This window comes from Stigmatopora nigra, chromosome 22, assembly GCF_051989575.1.
Source record: "Stigmatopora nigra isolate UIUO_SnigA chromosome 22, RoL_Snig_1.1, whole genome shotgun sequence".
Classification (NCBI taxonomy): Eukaryota; Metazoa; Chordata; class Actinopteri; order Syngnathiformes; family Syngnathidae; genus Stigmatopora; species Stigmatopora nigra.
In genome coordinates this window covers 1448958-1460848 of record NC_135529.1, presented here as the reverse complement: position 1 = coordinate 1460848, position 11891 = coordinate 1448958, and the positions used below count along the sequence as shown (strand labels likewise).

General features: G+C 37.4%; 1 protein-coding gene across 1 annotated transcript in view; it reads right to left on the bottom strand.

Moving 5' to 3' along the window:
• Positions 1-587: 587 nt before the first annotated feature.
• LOC144180928 (protein-methionine sulfoxide oxidase mical3a-like) overlaps positions 588-11891 on the bottom strand; it is a 42020-nt gene continuing 30716 nt past the window's right edge. The window contains exons 37-42 of the mRNA XM_077709102.1: positions 11182-11275; positions 9644-9694; positions 8574-8624; positions 3281-3380; positions 2977-3050; positions 588-2558 (exon numbers count right to left, since the gene is read on the bottom strand). Of these exons, the coding sequence (XP_077565228.1) occupies positions 2374-2558; positions 2977-3050; positions 3281-3380; positions 8574-8624; positions 9644-9694; positions 11182-11275 (555 nt within the window). The 3' untranslated portion in view covers positions 588-2373. The remainder of the gene's footprint in view (positions 2559-2976; positions 3051-3280; positions 3381-8573; positions 8625-9643; positions 9695-11181; positions 11276-11891) is intronic.

The following is an 11891-nucleotide window of genomic DNA, read 5'->3' as shown; positions in this document are numbered from 1 at the left end:
TCCCAGCTAAATATACCCATGGTAAATTAATGGGTATAGCAGAATATATTGTAATCGACAATGATGTTGAAGAGTGAGTTGCCCAATATATAATTAAAAAGGTACTTTCAATTGTTTGGAGATCAGTTGTATGTATTACCCTGCCTTTTGTGGAGTTCAGCAGAGATGAGCTCCATCACCACACTGTTATAGTGTAACCTGAATGTTATCACATATTTAAAACAGGCCTTAAGTGTAGTAAATACAGTTGGTAAAAGTTAGATAAATCACATAATAGAAAGGGGGTTAAAAAAAGCAAATTGCAATGCATCAAAATCCAGCAATGTCCCAAAGATGATGCTCTGTCTCTCATTTTCATGAGTTGGGATTTGTTTTTGCCCTAACAAAGCAATGCACTTCTGATCCAAAGCAATTCAAGATTGGCATGTTGCTTATGGACACTAATAGAGCAACTACAATAGTGTCAATGTAAAAACAGATTTATAGATGCAATGTAATGAAACACCATTGTGAGTGGAGAAAAATATCCTCCTAAACTGCCAACATTTCCTGTGTAGGCTTTTCTAAAAATGCACTTGAAACAACTGTTAGAAAGAACAACTGCATCGTTTTATTGCTGTTTGCAGCATACATCCAACACCCAGAAGCATTTTTAGCTACACGGAGCTTTTACACAAGTCGAGTCTCAACATAGGAGTTTAAAAATTAGGATTCTTATTCTTTACATATAATACAATTTTCACACGTTAATAAATATCAATACAATAATATCACTCATATGTGAATCTACAATCTGATGAATTGTGTAAATGTTTTCAACTCAAATCACATATTACATAAACAATAGTGCCATAAAACAGTGACCACTATTTAAAAAAAAAAGGATATTTAAATTTCTATGTGAGCTGTCACTTGGGTTCGAATTTAATGCAAAATAGTCACAGCATTTGCATTATTCCACAATCTTAAATATTTGCAGAAACCCTTAAAAACAGTTGCTATAAACAAGTAAAACCCTTGCGTCTATTGATACACAAATGTAGACTAAAAGATAGTGAGTAAAAATCAACAAAAAAAAGGCATCTGTATGTTTTAACACTAAAATCTCCTCACTTGGACATAGTTGTAGAAGATATAAAATACAAGACATGATATGGACCATTTTGTGTAAACATTAGCCAACAAATACAGTGAACTTCATCATGATGTGACACGCCGAGCACGTGAAACCCTTGACGGTTTACTATGTACATAAAAAATGAATTAAAAAATAAACTTCCCTGTAATCATCCTTCCATCTACAGTTGGAAACATTTTCTGATTGTAGCACCCTGCACTCCTCACTTGCCAATAACAAGTTGTAATCTCAAAGGACAAATTGAGAATGAATCTTCTTTATGCCTGTGGCAGAAAAATAACCACCACTAATTGCTTACCAATCACAAAAGTCTTCTCTTTCAAGACCATATGAAGAAAAGTAACCAGGGAATGGATGCAGATACCATTCACCACGTGACAAATACCTGTTTACTGCATTTCAGGGAAAATAAAGAGAAATCACAAGGGAGGGCAATTGAGAACAGAGAAGTAGAAAATCAGCTAATCATGGTGATGCTGCACTTTTGGAGTCAAGGGCAAAATATATGATGGTGTCTGCTTAACTGGTTGACCGTTTTCTTTGCCCAGAATGTGTGGCATATACACATCTTACCACACTTTCTAAGGTTCGATCACAGTATCCGAGACGACATGAAGGGCGGCTCCAAAGCAAACTATAGATCAGTGCTCGTCACATTCTGCTAGAATCCCTCATGGTAAAGCGCATGCATACTCAATAAATGTTGAGAAATAAAATTGGTGTCACAGAGGAAGGCGGCTCCACAATAACCTTTGCGTTGTTCCTTTTAGTTCTCCCTAATGGCCAGATTTTGATCTGCGGGAAACCGTGACTGCATCTTCACAAGTCATTTAAAAAAGATGATTCTTCCTTTACATCAGCAGGACCAGACTGCAGATGATTCTGGATTAAAGAAGTCTTTAAAACACACTTCCCACGGTGTCAACGCTTCAAGGGATGCGATGATTAACTGTCAACGTACTGTCTTTCAGCCCCCCAATGACACTGGAAACCTTAAGTGATTAACCAAGTTTACCGCAGGGCTGCTTGTGGGCTCAGCATGTGGAAAAGCTGCAGGTCGCTTTGAGCAATCGGAGGTTTAAGCATGTTTGTTGGGAATCTTCACACATTTGCCGTTGCAGGTGGACAATCCCACAGTAACTGCTTATTGTTTTTCCCCTTGATGACTGCAATATGCTGATTAAAGGCGGCATGGGTTCAACCTGGAATCTACAGGAACAATTGCTTGCATTTTGTTAAACCCAATTAAGGTTGAATCCTTTGGAGAGCATCACAGCCTCCAGGTCTTTGTCTTCCTCTTTTTCTCGAAGCCTTTGCTCCTCCAGGAGCGCCACCAGGGAATCGCGCTGTTCCACAACTTCAAGCATCTCATTTAAGATCTGCTTTTCTTGAGCAAGCTCCTTCTCAGTCTTCAGGTGGTCTGAAAAAGAGCGTTTGTGAGCAACCACAGAGAAAGAACATACCGGACAAGAATAGGGATTGGTGGATTTAAAAAATAAAAAGTATTTATCAAGAGAACAATGGCACTGCATAGTCTCAGAAAATATATGCCATTTGGCAGGGATGTGCACCTGTGAGTGAATTGTTCCTCGACACCCACACTTTCCATTGAAAAGCTTCTACACACACTTGACCAGTTATAATTGAAAAAATGCTTTGCAGGAGTGGGAAGCCTTTACTTCCTCACAGCCTTGAACAACAGCGTAGTATGTGCATTATACAAATGATATATTTAATTTAATTTAATTTGTTGCCGTGCATCACAGAAGAATCGACACTTTTCACCATTTAGAGAGGAACACAGACAGCCAAGCTTGGGCTTTTAGCCACAAATTTACCTTCCACAGCCATTCTCTCCCGTAATTCCTGTTGCAGTCGGCTCTGACGGTCTTCCAGCTCCAATTCCCTGGCACTAAAAAGATCAAATAAACTTCTATCAACCATAATTGATGAATTTTGTAGCAACACAAGAAAACGAAGAGAGCCAAGTTAGGTCCAACAACAAAAATGGTACAAGAAATATAATTTATTTTAGCAGATCACACACAGCTTGTGACAGCGTACAACTAAGAATATATATAAATATATGGACTCAACTGTAACCTATTGAAGAATTATAGGTGTGTTAGTACAATTACTTACAATATCATGAGTTCAGATTCATAGCGGACAAGGGCATTCTTCTCCTGCACCAGCTTGAACCACTCTTGCATTAATTTGGGATCATCTTTCTTGCCCATGCCTGGAGAAGAGAGTCAGCAAAGTATGGCAATGAGATTTGAGACTCAAAATAGGACATACTACAAGGAGGACAATGAAGGACCAGCCAACACTTGGTAATGCAATGACAGCAAAGGCGGGTAGTCCTTGTTGAGGGATGGTGGGGTGTAAGGATGGACTGACTAGACACCATTCAAGTCCTATGGACCATACTTTGAAGAATCACATAAAGATGATGTGAAGGTTTCAAACTCTGAGGTGTGCATACAAACAAACTTTGAACACACATACAAACAGAAATCCTACATGAAAAATTGATTTGTTTATTTAAATAAACGAGGCTCTGTTCGTAGGTAGTTGTACGTTGGGGAAAAACTAGCATTATTTTCTCAATTTGTGCGTGGATATTTCTAGGTGTGTTTGTAGATAAGACAATGGAGCAAAATCAAAGAATTAGTGGGGAATCATTTAATCCTTCACCAGTTAATGAACTATCAGCAGAAATGAAAGAATCCAAAATTCAATAAAACCAGAACGGTTTAAGAGAAAAGAAGACTTTGGAACTATAAATTGATTTTCCTCTGATATTGATGTGAATGCTGGTTTGTATGACTTCCAAGCTCAAACAAATGAGTTGAAGAATATTGTATAACATGACAAGTGTAGTGTGCAGAGCTTCAGACTTTCCCCATAGCATATGTGGAAATAACCGTTGCAGGGGTATCCAACAGGTTTCACTGTAACAGAGATTTTAAGTCAAGCACAACATATGTACTAGAAAATCAGGTTTCTAAGGAAACAATGTGGTTCGTTGTAAAAAGCAAATTATTGGCTGTTTTTGGTTTCATTTTAGAGACCTTAGTTTGGGGTTTTAATTCCCCAAAATACATCTTTCCACCATCTCCACCACACCAGCCCTCAGCGCAAGGTTCCAAAAACAGGGGCACCCTTCATAGAAGGGAACTCATAAGTAAAGCAGAACTCAATTAAACCACAAGAAAAAAACAAAAGCTTGCTTCTCCACCTTTTCAAAATTCAAAACCAGGCAAAAACTCCATTGGCAGGTGTTAGCTACAAGAACAAAACCAGATGATTCATTCATTTTTCAAGGCCTGCTTCGTGCAGGTCTCCAATATTTATAACGACTCTTCACACCATGCAAGGTTCACACAACTGAATTATAAACCTAGCCTGCAAGCAATATTTGTATTTATGGGTTTCAAATACGGCGGTTATCAATGATCTGAAAATGTAAAATGAACTATTGAACTCATTAATTCATGAACAAAACATGCGGGTGATTCCAAACAACAAGACAACTTTGTCTGTTAACTTTGCATTTGGAGGAAGTCCTCTGAGCCAGACAATATATGTACATAATATTAAAAAAACAAGGGAGGAGGGGAAGGTTTGGGGTAGTCAAGGAAATATTCCAGTTCTGGAGAACCCCTGTGGTTGCCACGGTAACCTGCCACACCCGACAAGCAGAGCCGGCGAGGTTACTTTACCTTCAGGGGAACAGCAGAGGCAGAAGGGGAGAGATCTCCGACGGTCCGCCCCCACAAAGGGGTCAAGTTCCACAAGACAGGGGGAAAGCGAGCGAGGGACTGACACAGACAGGAACATGTGTGCATAATAGGGAAGGAATGGCAGAATGGATAGGGAAGGAAAAAACAAAACAAATTTTACAGTAGGAAACAGAAGAGGAATGTTGGGATTGTGAAGGGAAAGGTGTGATGAGAGAGAAAAACATGGAGGAGAAAATCAGGACAGACATGTGAGATAGGAAGACGACAAATCACCTAGGAGGTGGGAGATATCGTCTCTGTGCTAAGAGGAACGATGTGGGGGCAAAAAACAGGCAACTAACATGTAAGGAAATGCTTTTCTGATAATGCATTGATAACACTTCCTATCAACTTGCTTCCATCAGCCATCATCGTTTTCGTTTGGAGTTATGAAAGAATAAAAAAAAATGCTTCTGCTCTCATACAAAAGACCTTAACAGGCTAAATTGACACCACAGGTTTGAAGTGTTTCCGATTGTCAGCATTTAGATTTAAAGAAAAAAAGTGTGGAATCAGGTATTCTCAGATGAAAAGTCCTTTTTTATAATGTGATTGAAAATCAGATTCCACTCAGAAACCATCAACTGTAACACACTGAGACAGGAACTGCCTATTGAAGCTTGAGGTTATGGCAATGTCAAGTGTCATACAAGGCGACTTTCTGCAAAAACTACACATTCAAAAACCTAAGTAATAAATTTGATCTTATAGTGACGATTAAGACAACTATTGTGCCTGTATTTGGACAATATCTTCCTTTGTCATTTTCAAAATAACTAGTTTGTAAACTGTAAATTTCTCTCTAATTTGGTCAAAAGCACGACTACAAAAACAGGAAGAAACCAGGTTTGTGTGTCTGGCTTATGCTGGGGGAGTATAGGAGGATCTCATAGAGACAGAGTCCCATTTCCAGCCAACTATAATTCAAGAAAGAAATGGACATTTGGAAGGACCAGGGGGCATTTTTTTTCTCAGATAGCACATGGAGAAGACATAATATGGTATTGGGAAATTCTAATGGGAGCTCATATTTCCACAAATTGATATTCCATCACATTGGTAAAATTAAGAGAGCAATAACTCTAAATTGGTATTATAAAAGGCCATTTGAAATAGCCTTAATCCAAAAAGTGATTCAGGGTTAAAGTAAAAATTTAGATTATAGGTTAGATTAGAACTTTTAGCCCGCATTCAGGATATTCTTTTGGTTTTTTGTTATGAAACGAAGTGAAAATGTAATACAAATATATTATATTAAAATATAAGCATTCATGCATGTAAAAATACAAATAAAATGTACTAAATTAAGTGTATTCATTAATGTTCTGGGTTTTACTTGTCTGGTCTTAACGCTTGAAATGTAATTTACGCTTCATTTCATGACGTCCGTGAACGTAAACAACATATTGGGCAAGTACCACTAAAAATTACCATGTGAATAGACAATTTAAAAAGTCAGAAATACATAAGTGTTAAATCAGAATTGGTCACTGAAACAAACAACAGTGTGCAATCAGCCTACGATTCACTAATGCTGTTTAAGCTTTTAATTATCATTAATCACAACCGCTTCTTTTCAATTACGCAACAAGCTCCAGTTATAATCAAACACTATTTTAATTTATTTGGAACTGTTGTCCTAATATGATGCTTATTTGGTGACTTCATTAAGATTGCATATATTAAGATTTGTATGTTCATTATGCACCCAGTAGAGTGGACTCTAAAACGGTCTCAAATTAAGCGAGATGAGCATTATATTCATTCATTATCCTAAACAAATGTGGGGGACTTTCCGTTCTATGCACATGGTCGATGAGAGTTTTAGGAAGAAGATATTCATTAAGTTCATCTCAAGTTCAACACAAATATGTTTACAATAGTGGTCCAAGTCATTACCCTATAATATTAATGTGCAAATTGCCTAAAAATGCAGACTCTATGGAAAATTCAAATATACTGACCACCTTGTTCTCCTACTATCATTAAATTATGGCTATGCAAATCCAAAACAACTGCACCAAGATAAAAGTGAAACTCAATACACGTGCTGCATTATGAATACAAAACTAGCAAGAAAATTCAGACAGGAATTAAGCTAAAAATTCAAAGTCAAAAGACCAACCATATCGACAAACTCTCTCAGAGGAACTCTTTAGACACAAGATAGATATAAAGCATGGAAAAGCAACACCTATATTCCCTTGGCATATTCAAACTTCGAAAAGGTTACAGGTCGATTATTTACTCATGTGGCAATCATTAAATTCGACAAGCAGCAAAAATAAGAACTCCTGCAAACTAATAAGAAAATTCTTGGGCGCTATGGCATATATAAACTTTGACCCAGAGTGGTAAATTGCTCAATTGTCAGATGAGTTAAAATTTAACAAGAAAAAGTAATCCAGAAAAAAAAAATCTAAAACTATTCCCTTTAGATTTAGGAGATATCCACTACAAAACCATAGTTTACCAAAAATCCACAATTGTTCCGTTATAATCGCTTTAAAGTCTGTTATTCTGTCTAAAACAAAAAAAAACCTTTGTAAAAACCTAATACTTGAAAAAAAATTAAACCACTGTTGTATTTAAAACCATTTTGATAATTCCTACATTTGTGGACAGTGAATAATTTGGTGTAGTCAGTTTACCAATATGTCCAAGCCAATAACATTCACATCATGAGTGATTAAAACATGGTTTCATGGTCAAGAGAAGCCACGGGGCATCTATAAATGTGAAGATTAATTCAACAAAACCAAACAAAAACTCTAATCACACACACTTGAAGCAAGACTAGAGGTCAAGGGGTAATATTAACAAGAGTTCACACTGTCTAAATACTAGCGGAGCAATAAATGAGCAGGTATGAAAGAAAGCCTGGGGGAGGGGGGATTATTGCACACAACTAAGAAGAGTCAACAAAGCTTGGATTATAAGGAATATTGACAAGGTTTAAGTCTAATTTGCACTAGGGGACACAGTTAATCGGACAAACAAATGTGTTTCTAATTGAAAGACACAAACTACCACATTCTGAATGTTTCCCCATCCCTATAATGTACATACATGCTAATGTGTGTGTATGTGTGTGTGTGTGTGTGTTACAGACTCATTGGCATGAGGATGGAATGTACTGGAGCTATAACAAACATAATGGAAAAAAATTAAGGGAAAATATCCAGTGAAATTTGGGGCTCTTTCCTTTTTTTGCAGATATAATTTTGATGAGATTGTGTTTTTACGGATGATAAAAAAAACATGCAAAAACATATTAGTGTTTTGTTTTTTATCTCGAATGCTGTGTAGTTTTGTGTTTTTCTCGTTGTGGTTGTATTAGACTAAGTCACATAAAAAGGGCAACATATGACAATACAATTGAATGAACTGAATGTAAAACCCAGCATGTATAGCTTCACACAAATCAGAGTTAATCTCAAAGGTCTGATCCACTTTTTTTGCTAGGAAATGCCCAGGGGGATACAGACAAGTGGAATGGAGGTTTTGTAATGACACTAAAAACCAATCAGCCAGCCAGCCCATCAATGGAGGTTGAAGGGTACAAAGCACCAAAAAAAAGGATAGGGTGGGGAGAGATTCAGTTAGCCATTGGGTTAGTCTGGAACTAACAGATTGCAAATACATACCGCCCAGATGTAAGTCCAGGATTTCACTGTAATTAGAATCTCCCCAATAGTCTACAATGACAGGGATATATTAAACATTTGAGTTATTTCATACAGCCCCAAACCGGGCATGCCAACATGCCTAAAATAAACATGCATGATCACACATGTACACTGTAACCTGCAAAATAACCTTCTGTACTCAACAGTTTCCAGTACAAACAGATTGTGATCATGAGCACATGATGCCTATCAAAATTAATAAAATGCTTAATGGATTTTCTGGATTGCAACAATCTGACTCGGGTTGTTTCGTTTGGAGTTTTATGGCTATTTTGTAGCATTTAATTAAATTACATTACCTAACCTAGCCAAGTATGGAAGATTCATTTTATAACGTGAATGAATACTTGGGTACTTCTCACCAAAAGAGCATCTGGGTGTAAAATGGGATATTTGACTACAACTGGATACAGATAGTAGTACAGAAGTATTGGGACGAGCTCATTCTCTCAATAGAAATAGAATTCATATATTTTCCAACTCAGTATGTAAATCACTGAAAGGTTCTTTTCCGTTCCAGCATAACTGAGTAGTAGTGCAAAAACAAAGTCCAGATGGCCCAGTGTGTCCATTTATAATGTACATTCAATACAAACCCTATATAGGTTGCTGTTGCCCTACATTGGAAAAAGCGAGTCAAATGCAAAGCTTACTGGCAGAACTCTTTGCGGCAGCCCTTAGCTGCAATAAACCAATCTGTGTGAAATGACTGTGTGGGCTGTAATTCTATAAACCAATCTGAATTATTTTGATTTCCACCATATAGCATCAGTCATCACAACATATTAGAATTATGGAACCGCTCGTCGCTGGGAGACAGAAGGAGATAAATTGCATTCAAATCAGGCACACACATCTTTATCAGAACACAAGATTTTTCTAAGTGCATGCAACTCAAACTAACGATGGCGGACATGTTACAGACAAATTACGATGTTCAAAGATGGAAACGTGTTGCAGTGTGTCACCACAGATGGAGCCGACGTAACAGTGTCACATGAAGGAAAAATGTCAGTAAAATCTAGTACCTGATCTCCTTTTGTGCTGTTTTGGTAATGTATAAGTACCTTTGTACATTCCTTTAAGAAAATAGAGGGTCAGATATGTTAAACCAGAGAAACGATTGATTAAACTAAACAGTCACTTGGTTAATGGGAGAACATCAATACAAGTAACATCCGATTTACAAACTAGATTGGTTCCCGATCAGCCGTTTGTACGTCAGATTGGACGCAAGTTGGGAGTAAAGATCATACAATATATAATAATTTTTGTCAAAAGTTACTGATGAATGATTGCCGTCAAGCTATAACGGCCATGCCGGCTGGCACTAAGTGGAGATCACGCATCTAGCTATGTTGGCGGTTACTGCAATTAATAACGTCTACTGATCTGCACGGCAGTGGTTTCTCCTTCCGTGCAGAGAATGACAAACAGCAACCACTTAAACCTCAAAAAGATGCTCAGACTTACGACTGGCCGCCGAGGTAGGCGACGTCAACGTGAACCAAATGTTAAGTTTCCTCGAGCAGATATGGAAGAAGTTGGATCGAACTCATTGCATTAAAGTAAAAGAGCCAATACAACATCTTGATGGTGTCGAGACGCTATCTAATTACTGAGGGAAGTGGTAGATTGCTGTGCGAGAGTTAGATGCTGGCTGCCAAAATTGTCACGTTGCAGGGCTGCTCCTCGCTGCAGTGCCAGACAATGAATTAAAAAAAATGAGCATCTGCTGGAAAAGAATTTGCATCTGGTGGCAGTGGTCGTAAGTCGGATGTTACTTGTATTAATAATTTAGGTTTTTATGAATGGACTGTAAAAAAACTGGAATCCACCATTAGATAAGGTGCATGAAATCATACAAAAATTCCAATTAATATTCTTTCTTATATCAGACATCTACAAATTTTTGTGGCAAGAAATTAATTGTGGTTCTTTTTGTAATTATGCTGAAGACATGTGTCTTATAATAAAAATACAAAGAAAAAGATGAAAAAAAAAGGATGCTTGCAGTAGTAAGACGGTGTGGTATAGTCGTGTATCTGTTCGAAGCTTTTACTACAATAGTAAGACATCAAAATAAACTAGGAAGGAATACTTCCATAACACAGTTCCATAACAACTATCTTGTAAATAAAGCAATCTTGTTAATGTTCCGGAACGCTATCACGTAATGAACAAACGAGTAGTTGTTTATGCTACTTGTAAAAGAAAGAACAATTACCTGCTTCAGTTGTGAAGAAATAGAAATCTTGCTGCCACAAGATCGAAATGATCTTACAAGAACAGTTATTCATTTCAATTGTAGTTTAGATCAATGTGTTCATCAATATTCTATTTATTGTTACCGTTGTAGTTTAAGAAATAGCTGATTGCAACTGAGAATCAAATTATGTCAAGACATGCCATTGCTGGTAAGAGGAGGGCCTTCAAGAATAAGATGTATAACTCTGGCATGTTTGAACATCACACGACTCCCGGAACGAGCATTTTCTGTTAAAAGTCTGAGCTACACTACCACTTGGAGATGAAGAGAGAAAAAGGCATTAAAGTTAATGTTTACCTGCTTCTCCTCGCAGTGCCTTTTCCACAGCCACGCCTCTCTCCTCTAGCTGTCTCTGCTTTTCTTCCACCTGCTCCAGTTGCCTCTGAATAATCTAATGTTAAAAAGAAAATTTAGAACAGGGTGTTACCCAAAGAATAATCGAATAAATGATAAAAACATTGGAGAAATTATGGATTGTGGTGAACATTTCTACCCTTGTATTGGAAATCAACTTTTACTGGGAACATAGTCTAGCAAAACTAGTATTTTTCTAGTATTTTCATTAAATTGTAATTTTGGGATAAAGTTATAAGGGGTATACTAGAAGCAGAACCCGATACACTGGACTTTTTTCTTGCTTTAGCATTGATGCAACTTTAATCACATCATGCACTAGGCTGGAGAAAAATGAGGGGGCCCTTTTGCGCACTGCCCTGATTGCAAAAGAAGAGTTCTCCGATGCACTTTAGAGCTGAATCGACAGCCTAAGAGGAGTACTGCAGACGAGTTGTACAACCCACCAGAGTGAATTTCTTCACCATGGGACACAGTAGTTCTCAGTGCACCGGGTCAGAAGAGACATACCATATGTTGTGCAAAACGATTGCATAATGGTGAATTTTTAATACTTACATACACAGCATAAATAATTACCATGCTGTTTGACCCCTTGCTAAATTCTTAAAAACCTGTACTCAAAACAGTTACGTAATAGTAAGTGTACAGGC